Below are 21,005 nucleotides of genomic sequence, written 5' to 3' on the forward strand. Positions count from 1 at the left end.
ATCAGCGGGCTTGGCCCGCTTGGCTGCCAGCTGAGGCTGTGCCGGTCGCCGATCCCTCCCCTGAGACTCCGCCTCCTCCCTGGCCTGAGTCTCTAGCTCAATCTCCCTCTTCCGGGCATTTGCCTGAAGCTCAGCAAATGTCCGGTACGAGGAGTTCGCCGCGAACTCCCGAATATCTCGCCTCAAGATACTCAGATATCGGCTCATACATGCCTGCTCGATGGACACGTGCTCAGGGCAAAACATCTCCCTCTCATGGAACATCCTGGTAATCGCTGTAACCAACTCTGTACCTTGCTTGAGGGTCAAAAACTCCTGGGCCAAACGCTCCCTCTCCACCTGGGGAACGTACTCGTCTCGGAACATGGCAGTGAACCTCTCCCAGGTCACTGCCGCAAGCTCAGCAGGCGTAAAGTGCGCTGTCACAAACTTCCACCAGTCCTTCGCTCCCAAGCGAAGCTGGTTAAGCGCGAACTGAACCTTCAAATGCTCAGGAGATGAGCAAGTGAAGAAACACCCCTCAATGTCAGAAATCCACCTCATAGCTGCCACCGGGTCCTGGGTCCCATCAAACTCTGGTGGTTTTGTTTTGCTGAACTCCCGGAACAGCAACGCATCACCACCTTGCGGCCTCGCGGCAGCAATAGCTGCGGTGGCCGCTGCAATAGCAGCCTCAGAAAGAGCGGCATAACACTCGTCAAAGGTCTCAATCAGCGTGGTCTTAATAGACCCGAACATCTCTGGTATCTCTGCCCTGATGGCTGCAGCCACCACCTCGTGGATGATCCGACGGATCTCCTCATCACTGGTATCACTGCTCTCAGGCATCAAACGTGTCCTCACCATGATCTACCTCTGAAATACAACATACGATAAATTAGATTCCATTCGAGCATACTCACACTCGACAACTCATCCCTCCTTGATCCTTGGTATTCCGAAGATTCTTACTTGGGCTGTACACCGCTCCGGTGCTTTCAGTAGTACGGGCCCAATACTACTGTCTGCACTGTATCAGAATACACCCCAAGTCCTCCTCTTCGGATCCCAAATTCCAAGTACTCTATCATGCATAGGCCACTCTCTAATAGATCTCTCATAAGCCCCTCGCTGCTACCTACTCACTCTCAAGCATCTCATAGCAGCTCACCTCTTCCTAGGCTAAGGCATCACAAATCAGGCCACTCTAGTCCTAATAGGAATACCTAGCCTACTCTAGCATGCGAATACATCATATCTATATCAATATCACATAACATGAGGGTATTTTGAAAAATCACCGTTCGGGCGCGGACCAATCGTACAAACACTCTGCTCTGTGTTTTTCCAAAATATTTTACTCTTTTTGAAAATACTTCTCAAATCCTCAGTTTGAGTTCAAATACGCCCGAAGGTGTACTCGAATCCCTCAAACCAAGGCTCTGATACCAAATTGTAACACTGTGAATTTCAAAATAATTTTTCGCATAATATAAAAACTTTTTCATTTAATTTTCATAAAACATCAAGTTTAAAACTCCAATCCATATCATACAAAATCCCAAGATCACATATCATAAAAATCCCATGCGTGTGTACAGATCAAGCCGGCGCCTTCCCACGGTCATCACTAGTACCTGAAACAAACAACACTAACACTGTAAGCACAAAGCTTAGTGAGTTCCCCAAAATACCACACATAACATATATTAGCCACTCGAGGCTATAACTCTGTGGGTCCGTAGACCCTGCTCTGTTAACCCGCTTGTTCTAACTCTAGGAACCTTCCGGTTCCAACTCTATAAACATGCACATCATAAATCACATAGAAATAATGCAGTACAACACATAACAGACATATAGCATGCAAATACTCTATCACATAACTCTGATTACCTACTCAAGGTAAAGTATAGTGAGAAGACTCACCTCGTATGTCTCGATAACTCGCAAATCCTGGAGATCACTCGTGCTCGATCCTCCGAGCTATAATCCTCCTATGACATCATATATCTCTAATGAACACTTTTATCACTAAGGTTGACTACCCCTATCAAGTCAACACTGGTCAACTCTGGTCAACAGTCAACGTTTAACTTTGACCGGACTCGTGGAGTGCACTAGGGCGACTCGGCGAGTCTATACGTGTCCACTGACTCCCTAGGATCCTCTCCTGACACGTCGAGTACACCCCCAACTCAACGAGTCCCACCTGACATGAATTGCGGGGCCACCACGACTAAACTCGCCGAGTCTTAAGAACAACTCGGCGAGTTCCAGCTCGACTCAGTCCACCTGTCAACCCTCTCTAACTCTCCCTAACTCACTGAGTCAACCCTTAACTCGGCAAGACCACTCGCTGAGTGGTTAAGGACAATCTTCATGCTACTCGCCGAGTCTGTTCTTCGGACTCGGCGAGTCCATGCCATGCATCAACTCAATCTCGCTTCTGAAGTCAGATCCGCTCCATCAACTCATAGATCTGGCCCTCCCAAGCTCATTCATCATGTAAAGTCACAGTCTTGGCTACCATGCAATGCCTACAAGGCTTCTTTTGAAGAAATGACCTCTAAAATGGCAACCTAAGTCTCCAACTCAAAAGAAAAGACATAAAGCATGGCATTTGGGACTCTCTGGATCTACTAAGGTCTAGATCTAGGTACCATATCCCCATGGGACCTCTCACACTCCAAATACAAGGCAAACAAGGCATGAAGAAACCCTAGATTTGACCATATCAACAAAAACACGAGAATAAGCTCTGAATGATACCTCAAGAAGCTCCCTCTGACGAAATGGAAGTAGATCCAAGCTCCCCAACTCTCCTAGCTTGACTTTCCCCTTCCTTTCTTGCAAACACACACAAAATTGATGAATAATGGCCTCTTATCTCACTTACAAGAACCCTTAGCTGTTTTGGTGCTCTCAAGGTCAAGGTAGCCGCAATGAAGGGCGATCCTACTCGGCGAGTTTGAGCTCCAACTCGCCGAGTCCCCTCACAAAACACCAAAAATATATGAATAAAAGATACCTGGAAATCCGGGCTGTTACACATTTCTGAAACTTCACATTCATGTGTTTTCAATTGATTCTAGAGATCATTCAATTTAGTTGTATCAAAACTCTATTGATTCTTAATCATCATGCTCACACTTCGACATTCCTTGCGAAGACCCATAATGAAAGTTAAATTGAACTCCATGAGAGACCTAGTGATTCCATACCTATTGCAGTGAAACATAAGCTCATTCTGACGATCATAGTAATTTTCAAGAGTTTCTGCATCCTTTTGTCTGAATTCCTTCAGTTCAACTAGACATTGCTTCACAGAGTTGATCTTCGTCTTTTCGATACCTTGATACTTCTCTTTTAGAGTGTTCCAGATCTCCTTGGCTGTTTTACAACTACGGATGTAATTGTAAACCACAGGAGGTAGAGCACCTCTTAGTTCCCTCATGCACCTCTTTTCATTATTCTTCAACCGTTTTTCTTGATCAACAACTTCAGTAGAAGTAGTAGATGGACCAATTGGTTAAACATTAACAGGAGCTTGCACTGTTCCATTGATACAATTCCAAAGTTCTTCATCAATTCCATTTAAGTAATCTTCCATTCTATCAGCCCATTGATCATAGTATTCTGGAATTAACATCGGAATTTTGGTTGAAGAACCAAGCAAGTAAGAGAAGGAAGTCATTGTATTCATGTTGAAGTTCGCCATTGATGAACACAGAAATTTTCAGAAAGCTTGAAAAACTTGATGAAATAGAGAATTTGATCAATTGAATTGATCACAAATCACTAATCGATTACTCGACTTAACAATTCAAAGACAGAATCAATTCAAATTTGAAGATCAAATATGATTTTCAAAACCAAAATGCGCGGAAAATTGTGAGTAAAGTTGCAACTCAAAAAGCAAATGATTCTAACACGAAAATCAGATCGAAGCAGTTTGAATCCTGCTCTGATACCAATTGATGAGAATTGTTACCGAGATTTGAGAAAGCAAAGTTTGATTTGAGTAATTGAAGATTTAGAACACGAAGAGTAAATACTAATCAGATCTCATATTGATAAAGACTGATTACAACATAAGCAGAAAAGAGATATTTGTTAAGAAAAAGTCTCTTTCTACTTCTAACCTCAGTCCCTATTTATAGGGAACATGAGTGTACAAAAAATATACTAAGTCTAGACATTTAACTTCGCATAAAGATGACTTAGTAAAATAACATAAAATGCGAAACTATACAAAACACTATATTCGACTTTTACAATTTTATATCTACATAATAATAAATAATGGTGTAGGAAAAAAAATTATATATATATATATATATATACACACACACACACACTAATAGGGTATTTTTGTCCATTCTATTGGTTAATTTCATTTATATTGGTTTTACCAAACAACATTAACAAATAATTCATTGTCCTACATTCATGCTATTAATATATAGTTTATGTAATTGTAGATGGATCATAGTTATTGGATGTATCGTATTAAATGGACAGCCGATGAATATTTGGCATGTTTAGGTGGTTTTCTTAAAGTTACAGAGGAAAATCGGGTGAATAAATGAGAAAACTACATACGGTGTCCTTATATGGATTGTAAGAATGGTTGTATGTACATTGATTTGGCCAAAATAGAAGACCATTTGATAATTTGTGGGTTTATGAAAGATTATATGTGTTGGTCCCGACATGAAGAGATATCTGTTGAAAGTAGCGCGGTTGCTTCAGAGTTCACCGAAGAAAATGATGATTCAAATAATGACAACTGTGATAACTTATATGGAATGCTACATGATTGCGAAGATAATGTTGTTGAAGATGGTTATGAAAATTTTCAACAATTTTTTGACGAATCAGAAAAACCGTTGTATGGTGGGTGTACAAAGTTTACCAAACTATCTGTTGTTTTAAAGTTTTTTAACTTAAAAGCAAAGAACGGTTGGAGTGATACAAGTTTTACAAGCCTTCTGAAGATTTTGAATGAGATGCTTCCCGAAGGTAACAAGCTATCTGTTACAATATACCAAGCAAAAAGGTTGATGTGCCCAATGGGAATGGAAATCGAAAGAATACATGCATGTTCAGACGATTGTATCTTTTACAGAACCAGTATGCGGATCTGGATAAATGCATTACATGTGGTACATCACGGTATAAGTGGAAAAATAATATAGAAGAAAATAGTAATGTGAAAAATAAAGGACCACCTACTAAAGTGTTGTGGTATTTTCCTATCATTCCAAGATTAAAACGCTTATTTGCAAATGCCAAAGATGCAAAATTGATGAGATGGCATGCCAAGGAACGTAAAAGAGATGGAAAAATTTGAAATGTGGCAGATTCTCCTCAATGGAGAAATATAGATTCCGATTTTGAAGATTTTGGTCGAGAAATTAGAAATATTCGTTATGGACTTAGTGTAACACCCATAAAATTTAAGTCAATATAATACTTTTCAACACACAAAAAGATACGTTTAATCATTACATAATTTGTTTTCAAAATAACAATTATCAGAGTATCCCCGTTTCCAATCACAAAAACATAGCAGCAGGAGGAGTGGTACGATCATGCATTCACCTTTCCTCGATCACCAGAAGTACCTGAAACAACAAACTAGAACTGTAAGCCCAAAAGTTTAGTGAGCTACCCCCCTAAAATGCCCATACCCACGATAATATACATACAATCATAAACAGCATACTATGGGTCTAATCAACCATCGGGTTGGAATACCCCAGACCCACAACCAACAGGTTGGAATGCCAACATACTATGGGTCCAATCATCCTCGGGATGGAATACCCCATGCCCACAACCAACAGGTTGGAATGCCCATATACTATGAGTCTGGTAATCCTCAGGATTGAATACTCACGGCCCACAACCAATAGGTTGGAATGCCCCGATCTATTGGCTTTCGCACAAAGTAGAGAAGCCTCAACCACCAAACAAACATGGGCACATATAACAAATAACCACATCATAGTCTATAGAAAACAACTGATCTAACAGATCATACCACATAGCACATAATACCATCCTATCTACTAGGATACCAATCTAACAGATCATACCACATACTACATAATATTATCCTACCCTCTAGGATACCGATCTAACAGATCATACCACATACCACATAATATTATCCTACCCTCTAGGATACCGATCTAACAGATCATACTAGCATAACATAACCAGATAACAATCCAAAGTTCCGGCCTTGGTGCATTAGACCCTTGAGTATAGTGAGGATAACTCACCTGGCAACTGCTGACTCACAAGGTAAGCTCAAACTCCCGGATCACTGCCAAGAACTCCACCACCTATAATCATTGAAACCCATACTTGTAAATTTCCAATCTCCCAAAATGTCCCCAGAAGTCAACTGGTCAATCCTTGGTCAAAGTCAAAGTCAACTGTCAAGGTCAATAGTCCATGTTGACCTTAATCCGTCGAGGACCCTCAACTACTCGCCGAGTTCCATGCATAACTTACCAACTCGCCGAGTCACTAGAGTGACTCGTCGAGTTCCTAAGGTTTGCGGCCGTAAACTCCATGGTCGACTCGTCGACTTCCCCTTGCAACTCGCCAAGTTCATATATGTCCAACAGTTGGAAAGACCCCATCCGACTTGCTGAGTTCACGACAATCTTCATCGGACTCGCCGAGTAACCCATGCTACTCACCGAGTCCCTTCAAACCTTCATCCATACATAAGATTTTTAAGCCATGCAAAGGCTCCAAAATGTAGATCCAGCTTCCCAAGGCATGCTTATCACGTAACATTGCAAAGTTTACGTGCATGCAAAGCTCCAAAGCCTGAAAATGATAAGACTAAGCTTGCCAAGAGTCTTGCACTTGAGGGAAGGCTCAAAACTAATAATTTTATGGATTTAGAGGCCAAAGGGAGTCCAGATCTGAAGTTGCAACTTCAAATCTTGACTCAAACAAAAGAAACCTTTCCTAAAACCCACCCAAAAGAGATTAAAGATGAAATGAAGCAAGGAGACAGCCTAATACCTTCAAAAGAGTGCAAACTGAAGCAGATCTTTGCTTCCCACGAGTTCCTAGCTTCAATCTACTTGTTTCCCCAGGTGTTTCCTCACCAAGATCCGTCTTCCAAGCTTTAACACACCAAAGAAACACACATACACACACGATTTAGGGTTTAAGGGTGTCAAGGAGCTGTAAAGGGGAGGCTGGGGGAGGCCAATGATGCTTTAAATAGGGTGCAATACCCTGGAATTTAGGGTTTCATCTGCCAGCTCCTACTCGTTGAGTTCCTTCTTGAACTCGGCGAGTAGGTCACTAAAACTTCAGGGATCAACCCAATGCTACTCGATGAGTAGGGAAACCAACTCGTCGAGTAGACCTTGAAATCGAGAAAATTCTTATATACAAATCAATAGCTGAGAATCAGGGCGTTACACTTATTTCTGACGGAATCAATCCATTTGGAAGCCTAAGTAGTCGTCATAGGACATGGCCAATTCTTCTTTGCATTTAAAATCTTCCACCTTGTTTATGCATGAAAAGAAGATACATCATGATGTCCTTGTTAATTGAATGTCCAAGACAACCAGTAAATGATATCGATGTGTATTTAGCTCCATTAATCAACGACATGAAAAAGTTGTGGAGTCCAGGTTTCGAAGTGTATGCCGCATACGGTGGAAAAAATTTCCAACTTCGAGCCATGATTTATTGCACCATAAGTGATTTTACAGCATATGGAAATTTGTCAAGATATAGTACAAAAGGTGAAAAAGCATGTCCTATTTGTGAAGATGACACACGGTCGTTGTGGTTGGAAAATTGTAAGAAAACTGTATACATGGATCATCAAAGATTTCTTCCGGATGATCACCCATATCGTAGGAAAAAAAGATGTTCAATAGTAAAACTGAGAATCAGATAGCAAGGCCACCATTACAAGGAGAAACAATTTTTCCCGAGTTAAAAATCTAGACATTCAGTTCAGAAAAAACAACGATAAAGGTAAATGTAAATGTAAAGGAAAAGGCAAAGTTAAAGTTAAAGTTAAAGTTAAAGGCAAAGGTAAAAGTAATGGTACTGGTCCTCCAAAGAGTAAAATCTGGAAGAAGAAATATATATTTTGGGATTTACCATTGTGAAATTAGAGTGCGAAAAATCAGAGAGAGAGAGAGAGAGAGAGAGAGAGAGAGAGAGATTAGAGAAATCGTTTTCTCATTCCAAAAATTAAAAAGATTGTTTATACAATGATATATATATATATATATATATATATATATATATATATATATATATATATATATATATATATATATATACGTAACCTATACTAGGTAACAATCTATTTACACTTGCAGTCCTACAACTATACAATTCTAACACTCCCCCTCAAGCTGGTGTGTATATATCATATACACCAAGCTTACTATATATATATATATATATATATATATATATATATATATATATATATATATATATATTCGACTCGGGGTCCTCTTAGAGACTTTGTAAATCCGTCTGCAAGTTGGTTATTAGAATTAACAAACTCAGTAACAATAAGGCCGTCAAGCAACTTTTCTCTGACAAAATGACAGTCTATTTCAATATTTTTTGTCCTCTCATGAAACACTGGTTGGAAGCAATATGAAGAGCTGCTTCGTTATTACATATAAGCTTCATTTGAGAGATCTTGCAAAACCTTAGTTCCTCAATAAGTTGTTTAATCCAAACGAGCTCACACGTTGCATTTTCCATGGCTCGGTATTCTGCTTCTGCACTGGATCTGGTTACCACATTCTGTTTCTTGCTTTTCCAGGAGACTAAGTTATCTCCAAAGAGAACACAATACCCGGAAGTTGATCTCCTACTGAAGGGACAACCTTCATAATTAGCATCGGTGTAGCAAGATACCTCTATGCTTCCTGTGTTTTCATATAATAATGCTTTCCCTGGAGCACTTTTAATATATTTTAGAATTTGTAGAGCGACTTCCCAATGAGTGTCACACGGAGCATTCAAAAATTGACTGACTATACTTACAGCAAAGGAAATATCTAGACGTGTTACTGTGAGATAGTTGAGCCGACCAACCAATCTTCGATACTTCCCTTGATCTGCCAATAGCTCCCCCTGACCTGGTAAAAGTTTGACATTATGATCCATTAGAGACTCAACTGGTTTGTAGTCAATTAGATAAGCTTCCTCTAAAATATCTAGAGCATACTTCCTTTGAGATATTGATATATCGTCCTTGGACTTTGCAACCTCTAGCCCTAGAAAGTATCTAAGATTGCCCATGTCTTTTTTCTGAAAGTGTTTAAACAAGTGATCTTTTAGATGCTTGATCCCCTCATGATCATTTCCTATAATAACAATGTCATCAACGTATACTACCAAGTAAATACATCGTATTCCTGAAATACAATAGAACACCGACTGATCTGCCTTACTTTGACTTATCCCAAATTCTTTTACCACATAATTGAATCTCCCAAACCAAGCTCTTGGAGACTGTTTTAAACCATAAAGTGATTTGCGTAGCTTAGAATCCAGACCAGACTCCCCCTGAGCAACAAACCTAGGTGGTTGCTCCATGTATACCTCTTCTTGTAGATCACCATGGAGAAATGCATTTTTATGTCCAGTTGATATAATGGCCGGTGACGTATAGCAGCCATGGATAGAAGAAGGCGAATACTAGTCGTCTTGGCAACTGGGGAGAAGGTATCACTATAATCCAGACCAAATATTTGAGTATACCCCTTTGCTACTAAACGAGCTTTCAAACGATCAAGTTTACCATCTGGCCCAACTTTAGGAGTGAATATCCAACGACATCCAACTTTTGACTTTCCAGGAGGTAATGGAACTAACTGCCATGTCTCATTCTCGTGTAATGCTGACATCTCATCGACCATTTCCTTACACCACCCTGGATGTGATAAAGCCTCATTGACAGACTTAGGAATAGGTATTGTTACAAGACTGGCAACACAAGCTGAAAAGGTTGGGGACAATTGATTGTAGTTTACATAATTATAAATGGGATAGGGTTTGGCAGTTGAGCGTTTACCTTTTCGTTGGGCAATAGGGAGGTCATCAGTAGATGGACCTAGAGTTGGTGGAGTAGCCGACGAAGGAGATGAGTCAGTGGTCTCTATAATCTTTATAATGGGAGGATCTGTGTCTCGAGCATTAGTAGGTTGAGTGTGTGTAGGAGGACGAGGGTGAGTACGAAGATGATAGGTTTTCAATGGATGAGGATCGAAAACAGGACTAGAAGTGTTTTCAGTTGAGGGAATATCTGGAATAGGAATCGGAAGGATCTGATCAACATTGGACTTTTCTTGTGGATATAGAGAGTAATAGAGTTGATGGTCAAAGAACGTAACATCGGCAACCATCAAATATTTGTTCAGGATAGGAGAGTAACACTTATAACCTTTCTGTAACCTGGAGTAGCCAAGAAAGACACATTTGATTGCTTTTGTAGCAAGTTTATCCTGACCCGGATCTAGACAATGGATGAAACATATAGATCCAATGGAATGTAAAGGAAGGTGATAAGGCTTCTGATTCGGAAACAAGATAGAAAAGGGAGTTTGATTCCGTAAGATAGAAGATGGCATACGATTAACCAGATAGCAAGCGGTCATCACAACATCAGCCCAAAATTTGAGTGCTATGTTGGCATGTAACGATAATGTGCGTGTCGTTTCAATGAGGTGACGATTTTTTCTCTTGGCAACACCATTTTGTTATGGGGTTCGAGGGCAAGATGATTCATGTAGAATGCCATTAGAAGACATAAACTCCTGAAACGGTGTAGAAAAGTACTCAAGAGCATTATCACTTCTAAGAAAACGAATAATTGTACCAAACTGAGTTTTTATTTTAGCACAAAATTCTTTGAATATTGAAAATAATTCAGAACGATGTTTCATCAAAAATAACCATGTTGAACGTGAATAATTGTCAATAAATGTAACAAAATATTTAAAACCCAATGTTGAACCGACTCTACTAGGACCCCACACATCAGTGTGTACAAGGGAAAACGGAGACTCGACATGATTATTGACACGTTTAAGAAAGACACCACTAGTGTTTTTCCCATTTGACATGACTCACACTCGAAGGACTCCAATGATGACAAACTTGGCATTATCTTCTTTAACTTGGAAAAGGAAGGATGGTCATATAAGTGATGTAGATAAGATGGGGACACTGTACTGACTGAAATGGAAGGAAGAGATCCACCCATATAGTAGTGACCTTGTGACTCATGCCCTTCACCAATCATCCGTCCTGTGCTCAGGTCCTGTAGAAAAACAGAGTTAGGAGTAAAGGTTACTGAGCATGAATGAGTTTTAGTGATGCGACTGACTTATAGTAAATTGAAAGGGATTCGGGAACATATAAAACTGAGTCCAAGGACAATGAAGAGATAGGTTGTGCTTTGCCTATTCCATTGACAACAGTCTTATTGCCATCAGCAAAAACAATCGGCGGTAAAGAATCCGAACAATTTAATTGAGAAAAAAGATGTTTGTTACCACAGAGTGATCGGTAGCACCCGAATCAACAATCCAAGGGCTACTAGATTGGCCTTGAGTAGCAAAGGCCTAGGGAGTTCCAGTGTGGCTAGTTGCAATAGAGGCTGAATGTTGAGCTGCTTGAAATCTCATAAATGCTTCATAATCAGATAAAGGCATATTAACTGTCTGAGTTGATGAACCAGCATGTATGGAGCCAACAGTAGATTGACTGGTCTGAGTTGATGGAGCAGCTGGTTGTCCATGTTTCTTCCAGTACTTGTCCTCTGTGTGACCAAGTCGATGGCAAAACTCACATGATGGGCGCTTGCCATTATTTCCTTACTTTGAACCCGAGGCAAAAACAGAAGGAGTTGGGGTTAGACTGGGATTGACCATGAAAGTAGAGGGAGTTGACTCTTGTTTTGCTATATGTGTACCAGCCATGTTAAGTAGTCTACGAAAAGTATCCTTCATGGTGGACACAATAAAGCTGGTAAGAATTTGATGCCTAGCAGATTCAAATTCTTGTTTGAGGTATGAGAGAGCAGCTACCATGAAGAATTTATCTTGTTGTGCAGTTTGCGCAGCAGGTGAGTTTACAAATGGCATAAGAGCCTCAAACTCTTGCATCAGGTCACGAACATGTCCCAGATATGACTCCATACTTCCATCTTGTTTTAAACTCTGGATATTGTGAACAACAGTGTACAAACGTTGTATGTCATTTGTTTAACATTCAGATGCTTCAGTCCAGACATCGTAACATGTTTCGAATGGTCGAAATAGTTGTATAATCGAGGGATCAATGGATTGCCACAATAAGTTACAGAATTAAGCATCAACTTGTTCCCATTTTGCACGATCTGCTATTGCAATTTCTGTCACATGCTTTGTCAAATGATCAATTTGACCTTGACCTTTGAACCACATCTTGACTGAGGCTGCCCATGATAGATAATTAGCAGACCCAGTTAATTTTTCCGATGTGATTGATTGATTTCTAGTTATGATAAAAGACTGAGTAGAAGTAGGAGGATTGACAACGTCACCAATGGTTAATTGTGTGGATTTAGTAGGATTAAAGAAACAGAAGCCAAATGTACTGGGGATCGATCAACAGCAAGGAGGGCTTTAGAGATTGATACACGAAGCAAAGATATAGTGATCGATAAAAGAAAATTTGAAGAAAGTAGCGGATTAGGGTTTCACTCGCTCTGATACCATTTGAAATCAGAGTGCGAAAAATCAGAGAGAGAGAGAGATTATAGAAAGATGGGGTAAAAGTTCAAAAAGACATGATCAAAATGGGAATTCGACCCAAGCTTGCTCCTATTGAGAATGTTGGAATGCACACATATTTACCAGTAGCTTGTTATAAAATGTCGAAGGCCAAAAAAAAAAATTTGTCAATGCTTGCATGACATAAAGGTTCAATCTGGCTATTCCGCTAACGTTAAAAGATCAATGCCGATGAATGAACTAAAGTTGATGGGTATGAAGTCCCATAATTGTCATGTTTTAATGATGCATGTGATTCCGATTGCATTTCGTGGAATACTGCCAAACCGTCTCTGAAACACAATCACAAAGCTATACTTGTTTTTCCACATGATTCATTCAAAAGTTATGGATCCTGATGTGTTGGATTCATGGGAAAGTGATATTATCATGACTTTATACCAAGTCGAGATGTATTTCCCACCATCATTTTTTGATGTCATGGTTCATCTGATATCTCATATTGTAAAAGAAAAAAAGTATTGTGGCTTGGTATTCTTGCGATACATGTATCCATTTGAGAGATATATGGGTGTCTTAAAAAGGTATGTAAGGAATCGATATTGACCAGAAGGCAGTATTGTTGAAGGATATGTTGCAAAGGAGGTAATTGAATATTGTACGGCAGTTGAAAAGTGAATTACTGCATTTAAGAATTATGTACCTTTTTATTAGGGTTTAAAATAGTCGTGGATTTAGTCAACATAATAAATTGGACTGGAAAGCAAAAAAAGTGATATGATACCTTATAAAACAAAATCATTACCTTGAATTATTACTAAATAAAACAAAGGGGATATATGCATGACATTAAAAAAACACCGCCTGTTAATTTTCGATATCCCTCCATCATTTTTTCTTATCCCGCCTACCGATTTTCCTTATCCTGCCACTTGACCTGGTATACGACTCTCTACGACTGCAACCACTTTAGAAAGTTAGAATCCAGCGATCGAAAACCCTAATTTCATAAAACAACTTGAATTCGAAGCTTAGGCCGCTATTTTTGTTGAAGGTCATCACTAGCCCAATAGAATCATGTTATTGTCTAGAAAGAAGTTAGCATGCTCTAGAATGATCTGGAAGATTCTAGAACATTATGGAATACTATGGAGGAGTCTAGAAGATGCCAGAAGATTATAGAATACTCTAGAACGAGATGGAAGACCCTGGAAGGCTATTGAACATTCTAGAACACTATGGAAGGCACAAGAATGTGTATACTTATCTAGGACATTATAGCACATTCTAGAAACATATAAAACCTTGTAATTGATATAGAATATGGTAGATAGTTCTAGAATAGTCATGAATGTATGTAGATCTATAAACTTCCTATAAGGAGGTGGAAACACCTATAAATAGGTGTGGAGCTCATTTGCTCCAAACCATCCAACATCTAAATATCCAAGAAAAGCCTCCAAGTAAGAAAAGTGTAGTAGTCTCTCAAAGTGTAAAATCTCCTTAAGTGTCTTAATAAAAGTCTTGTTGTTTCCCATAAAAAAGAGTCGTGTTCAACAATCTGGTATCAGAGCAAGGTTTCTTGATAGTGAGAACGAGTAATTCTCGTTGTATCGTGAGTAGTTTGTGACTCTTCAAGTTTAGTTTCGAAACTAGCTTGTTTGGTATTACCGAGGTACTGCTAACACGATGGGTGATCTCCAAGTCGTCGGAGGAATCAAGAAACTCAACAACAACAACTACAAAACGTGGGAAACATGTATGAAGTCCTACATACAAGGACAAGATCTATGGGAGGTCGTTGGTGGAAGCGAAACTACGCCACCAGAGGAAGACGTTAATGGTGCTTTGCGTAAATGGAAAATCAAAGCTGGCAAAGCAATGTTTTCCTTGAAGACGACAATCGAAGAAGAGATGTTGGAGCATATTCGGGATGAGAACACCCCGAAAGAAGCTTGGGACACGTTTCTGATGCTTTTCTCAAAGAAGAATGATACGAGACTACAACTTTTGGAGAACGAGCTATTATCAATCTCACAACGTGACATGACGATTGCTCAATATTTCCACAAGGTCAAGTCGATATGTCGGGAGATTACTGAAATAGATCCGCAATCTGTCATTGCAGAAGCTCGAATGAAAAGGATCATCATCCATGGACTGAGGCCATAATATATAAGCTTCATTACTGCTGTACAAGGATGGCCCGTTCAACCATCACTTGTAGAGTTTGAGAATTTGTTGGCCAGCCAAGAAGCTATGGCTAAGCAAATAGGAGGCATCACGCTAAAGAGTGAAGAGGAAGCACTCTACACAAGCAAAATTCGGAGGAATTTCAAGCCACCTTCTAAAGAAGGATACAAAAATGCTGACAAAGGGAAGAGTCAGCCAGGAACCTCACAACCATGGAGATCTCAAAAGACCGACAAATAAGAGTTCTCGGGGGAGGAGGTTCGAAGGCAACTGCAACAATTGTGGAAAGTGGGGCCACATGTCCAAGGATTGCTGGTCAAAGAAAAAGTCTGTGGAAAGCAATGTAGTAACTTCCAAAAAGGAAGTAGACGATGAATGGGATGTTGAGGCACTATGTGCTATAGAAGAGAATAAGACTAAAAGAGGAAGGCTAATGTTCGTGGATGCCAGGGTAAATGGAGGATACACCAAGGCTTTAGTAGATACAGGTGCATCCCATAATTTGCTTGCTAAAGATGAAGCTAAGAAGTTGGGCATCAAATACACAAAAAATCCAGGGCGGTTGAAAGTCGTCAACTCTTTATCCAAGCCTATCATTGGTGTTGCATATGGAGTACCTCTTAAGATAGCAGAATGGGAAGGCACCATAGACTTGACAGTGGTGCATATGCATGACTATCGTATGGTATTGGGAATGTATTTTCTAGACAATGTACGACCCTGGTCGTTTGAGAGAGATGATACCATGCGTATCACCAAGGGTTCAATAATTCACATTGTACCCTTGAAGAGAAATATGATTGGATCCCGAATGCTATCAACTATGAAACTCAACAAAGGTCTCAAGAAGAGCGAGACAGAGTTTATGACAACCTTGAAGGAGGAAGTTATTCCCTTGAAGATGGACATTCCAAAGGAGAATAAGAACATGACGTCACCAGAGTTGCATAAAAAGTCGCATCTTAGACGAAAAATGGAACATGTGATAGAGAAACTTGATAAGGCGAAAAAGAAGAAAAACACATTAATTCGTAAGAGCAAAGTAGAATATCTCAATGGGGCAACCTCTAAACGAGATGAGCATATCAATAACGGATTACATCATAACATGTTAATATTACGGAAATTTTCCAAATCTTGTAAAAGGGACAACCCACATGCTTACAAGTTTACCAAAGGGAGGTGTAAGAAGCTATACAAGAGAGTTCAACGGGGTCAGGAACAATATTATGGTGGGACAAGAGGCAACCACGAATGTCATCGTCAACTACGAAAACAATATACGAAGCAACTACTGCAGCAGCTGAGGAAAAACAAAGCATGTGGAAGAGAAAAAGTTCTCAAGGAAGAAGTCAATATGAAACATATCAAGACTAATGACTAAGTAGCAAATGGAGTTCACAAAGGGTTAAGTACTGAAAAATATGAGGGCTTTAATTATCAGCTCAACATGGTACAACGAATAAGGGCTAGTGTTGAGGGGGAGTGTTGAAAGTCATCACTAGCCTAATAGAATCATGTTATTGTCTAGAAAGAAGTTAGCATGCTCTAGAATGATCTGGAAGATTCTAGAACATTATGGAATACTATGGAGGAGTCTAGAAGATGCCAGAAGATTATAGAATACTCTAGAACGAGATGGAAGACCCTGGAAGGCTATTGAACATTCTAGAACACTATGGAAGGCACAAGAATGTGTATACTTATCTAGGACATTATAGCACATTCTAGAAACATATAAAACCTTGTAATTGATATAGAATATGGTAGATAGTTCTAGAATAGTCATGAATGTATGTAGATCTATAAACTTCCTATAAGGAGGTGGAAACACCTATAAATAGGTGTGGAGCTCATTTGCTCCAAACCATCCAACATCTAAATATCCAAGAAAAGCCTCCAAGTAAGAAAAGTGTAGTAGTCTCTCAAAGTGTAAAATCTCCTTAAGTGTCTTAATAAAAGTCTTGTTGTTTCCCATAAAAAAGAGTCGTGTTCAACAATCTGGTATCAGAGCAAGGTTTCTTGATAGTGAGAACGAGTAATTCTCGTTGTATCGTGAGTAGTTTGTGACTCTTCAAGTTTAGTTTCGAAACTAGCTTGTTTGGTATTACCGAGGTACTGCTAACACGATGGGTGATCTCCAAGTCGTCGGAGGAATCAAGAAACTCAACAACAACAACTACAAAACGTGGGAAACATGTATGAAGTCCTACATACAAGGACAAGATCTATGGGAGGTCGTTGGTGGAAGCGAAACTACGCCACCAGAGGAAGACGTTAATGGTGCTTTGCGTAAATGGAAAATCAAAGCTGGCAAAGCAATGTTTTCCTTGAAGACGACAATCGAAGAAGAGATGTTGGAGCATATTCGGGATGAGAACACCCCGAAAGAAGCTTGGGACACGTTTCTGATGCTTTTCTCAAAGAAGAATGATACGAGACTACAACTTTTGGAGAACGAGCTATTATCAATCTCACAACGTGACATGACGATTGCTCAATATTTCCACAAGGTCAAGTCGATATGTCGGGAGATTACTGAAATAGATCCGCAATCTGTCATTGCAGAAGCTCGAATGAAAAGGATCATCATCCATGGACTGAGGCCATAATATATAAGCTTCATTACTGCTGTACAAGGATGGCCCGTTCAACCATCACTTGTAGAGTTTGAGAATTTGTTGGCCAGCCAAGAAGCTATGGCTAAGCAAATAGGAGGCATCACGCTAAAGAGTGAAGAGGAAGCACTCTACACAAGCAAAATTCGGAGGAATTTCAAGCCACCTTCTAAAGAAGGATACAAAAATGCTGACAAAGGGAAGAGTCAGCCAGGAACCTCACAACCATGGAGATCTCAAAAGACCGACAAATAAGAGTTCTCGGGGGAGGAGGTTCGAAGGCAACTGCAACAATTGTGGAAAGTGGGGCCACATGTCCAAGGATTGCTGGTCAAAGAAAAAGTCTGTGGAAAGCAATGTAGTAACTTCCAAAAAGGAAGTAGACGATGAATGGGATGTTGAGGCACTATGTGCTATAGAAGAGAATAAGACTAAAAGAGGAAGGCTAATGTTCGTGGATGCCAGGGTAAATGGAGGATACACCAAGGCTTTAGTAGATACAGGTGCATCCCATAATTTGCTTGCTAAAGATGAAGCTAAGAAGTTGGGCATCAAATACACAAAAAATCCAGGGCGGTTGAAAGTCGTCAACTCTTTATCCAAGCCTATCATTGGTGTTGCATATGGAGTACCTCTTAAGATAGCAGAATGGGAAGGCACCATAGACTTGACAGTGGTGCATATGCATGACTATCGTATGGTATTGGGAATGTATTTTCTAGACAATGTACGACCCTGGTCGTTTGAGAGAGATGATACCATGCGTATCACCAAGGGTTCAATAATTCACATTGTACCCTTGAAGAGAAATATGATTGGATCCCGAATGCTATCAACTATGAAACTCAACAAAGGTCTCAAGAAGAGCGAGACAGAGTTTATGACAACCTTGAAGGAGGAAGTTATTCCCTTGAAGATGGACATTCCAAAGGAGAATAAGAACATGACGTCACCAGAGTTGCATAAAAAGTCGCATCTTAGACGAAAAATGGAACATGTGATAGAGAAACTTGATAAGGCAAAAAAGAAGAAAAACACATTAATTCGTAAGAGCAAAGTAGAATATCTCAATGGGGCAACCTCTAAACGAGATGAGCATATCAATAACGGATTACATCATAACATGTTAATATTACGGAAATTTTCCAAATCTTGTAAAAGGGACAACCCACATGCTTACAAGTTTACCAAAGGGAGGTGTAAGAAGCTATACAAGAGAGTTCAACGGGGTCAGGAACAATATTATGGTGGGACAAAAGGCAACCACGAATGTCATCGTCAACTACGAAAACAATATACGAAGCAACTACTGCAGCAGCTGAGGAAAAACAAAGCATGTGGAAGAGAAAAAGTTCTCAAGGAAGAAGTCAATATGAAACATATCAAGACTAATGACTAAGTAGCAAATGGAGTTCACAAAGGGTTAAGTACTGAAAAATATGAGGGCTTTAATTATCAGCTCAACATGGTACAACGAATAAGGGCTAGTGTTGAGGGGGAGTGTTGAAAGTCATCACTAGCCTAATAGAATCATGTTATTGTCTAGAAAGAAGTTAGCATGCTCTAGAGTGATCTGGAAGATTCTAGAACATTATGGAATACTATGGAGGAGTCTAGAAGATGCCAGAAGATTATAGAATACTCTAGAATGAGATGGAAGACCCTGGAAGGCTATTGAACATTCTAGAACACTATGGAAGGCACAAGAATGTGTATACTTATCTAGGACATTATAGCACATTCTAGAAACATATAAAACCTTGTAATTGATATAGAATATGGTAGATAGTTCTAGAATAGTCATGAATGTATGTAGATCTATAAACTTCCTATAAGGAGGTGGAAACACCTATAAATAGGTGTGGAGCTCATTTGCTCCAAACCATCCAACATCTAAATATCCAAGAAAAGCCTCCAAGTATGAAAAGTGTAGTAGTCTCTCAAAGTGTAAAATCTCCTTAAGTGTCTTAATAAAAGTCTTGTTGTTTCCCATAAAAAAGAGTCGTGTTCAACAATCTGGTATCAGAGCAAGGTTTCTTGATAGTGAGAATGAGTAATTCTCGTTGTATCGTGAGTAGTTTGTGACTCTTCAAGTTTAGTTTCGAAACTAGCTTGTTTGGTATTACCGAGGTACTGCTAACACGATGGGTGATCTCCAAGTCGTCGGAGGAATCAAGAAACTCAACAACAACAACTACAAAACGTGGGAAACATGTATGAAGTCCTACATACAAGGACAAGATCTATGGGAGGTCGTTGGTGGAAGCGAAACTACGCCACCAGAGGAAGACGTTAATGGTGCTTTGCGTAAATGGAAAATCAAAGCTGGCAAAGCAATGTTTTCCTTGAAGACGACAATCGAAGAAGAGATGTTGGAGCATATTCGGGATGAGAACACCCCGAAAGAAGCTTGGGACACGTTTCTGATGCTTTTCTCAAAGAAGAATGATACGAGACTACAACTTTTGGAGAACGAGCTATTATCAATCTCACAACGTGACATGACGATTGCTCAATATTTCCACAAGGTCAAGTCGATATGTCGGGAGATTACTGAAATAGATCCGCAATCTGTCATTGCAGAAGCTCGAATGAAAAGGATCATCATCCATGGACTGAGGCCATAATATATAAGCTTCATTACTGCTGTACAAGGATGGCCCGTTCAACCATCACTTGTAGAGTTTGAGAATTTGTTGGCCAGCCAAGAAGCTATGGCTAAGCAAATAGGAGGCATCACGCTAAAGAGTGAAGAGGAAGCACTCTACACAAGCAAAATTCGGAGGAATTTCAAGCCACCTTCTAAAGAAGGATACAAAAATGCTGACAAAGGGAAGAGTCAGCCAGGAACCTCACAACCATGGAGATCTCAAAAGACCGACAAATAAGAGTTCTCGGGGGAGGAGGTTCGAAGGCAACTGCAACAATTGTGGAAAGTGGGGCCACATGTCCAAGGATTGCTGGTCAAAGAAAAAGTCTGTGGAAAGCAATGTAGTAACTTCCAAAAAGGAAGTAGACGATGAATGGGATGTTGAGGCACTATGTGCTATAGAAGAGAATAAGACTAAAAGAGGAAGGCTAATGTTCGTGGATGCCAGGGTAAATGGAGGATACACCAAGGCTTTAGTAGATACAGGTGCATCCCATAATTTGCTTGCTAAAGATGAAGCTAAGAAGTTGGGCATCAAATACACAAAAAATCCAGGGCGGTTGAAAGTCGTCAACTCTTTATCCAAGCCTATCATTGGTGTTGCATATGGAGTACCTCTTAAGATAGCAGAATGGGAAGGCACCATAGACTTGACAGTGGTGCATATGCATGACTATCGTATGGTATTGGGAATGTATTTTCTAGACAATGTACGACCCTGGTCGTTTGAGAGAGATGATACCATGCGTATCACCAAGG

The 21,005-nt window shown here is 39.8% G+C and overlaps 3 protein-coding genes across 3 annotated transcripts; all 3 read left to right on the forward strand.

The window, feature by feature from the left end:
• Nucleotides 1-14,474: 14,474 nt before the first annotated feature.
• Nucleotides 14,475-14,957, forward strand: LOC145089330 (uncharacterized). The gene has a single exon (XM_079027780.1). It carries the CDS (start codon nucleotides 14,475-14,477, stop codon nucleotides 14,955-14,957), a length of 483 nt encoding a protein of 160 aa, XP_078883906.1.
• Nucleotides 14,958-17,107: 2,150 nt separating this feature from the next.
• LOC145089332 (uncharacterized) lies at nucleotides 17,108-17,590 on the forward strand. The gene has a single exon (XM_079027781.1). It carries the CDS (start codon nucleotides 17,108-17,110, stop codon nucleotides 17,588-17,590), a length of 483 nt encoding a protein of 160 aa, XP_078883907.1.
• A 2,150-nt stretch (nucleotides 17,591-19,740) lies between these two features.
• Nucleotides 19,741-20,223, forward strand: LOC145089333 (uncharacterized). Its single transcript, XM_079027782.1, has one exon. The coding sequence runs from the start codon at nucleotides 19,741-19,743 to the stop codon at nucleotides 20,221-20,223; it is 483 nt and encodes a 160-aa protein (XP_078883908.1).
• The last annotated feature ends 782 nt before the right edge of the window (nucleotides 20,224-21,005 follow it).

Source organism: Lactuca serriola, chromosome 2 (assembly GCF_051521515.1).
Source record: "Lactuca serriola cultivar US96UC23 chromosome 2, Lser_US96UC23_V15, whole genome shotgun sequence".
Taxonomy (NCBI): Eukaryota; Viridiplantae; Streptophyta; class Magnoliopsida; order Asterales; family Asteraceae; genus Lactuca; species Lactuca serriola.

Bases quoted from the DNA above. Each gene is read 5' to 3' on its own strand.
- LOC145089330 (XM_079027780.1), top strand. From the start codon at position 14,475: ATGGGTGATCTCCAAGTCGTCGGAGGAATCAAGAAACTCAACAACAAC.
- LOC145089332 (XM_079027781.1), top strand. From the start codon at position 17,108: ATGGGTGATCTCCAAGTCGTCGGAGGAATCAAGAAACTCAACAACAAC.
- LOC145089333 (XM_079027782.1), top strand. From the start codon at position 19,741: ATGGGTGATCTCCAAGTCGTCGGAGGAATCAAGAAACTCAACAACAAC.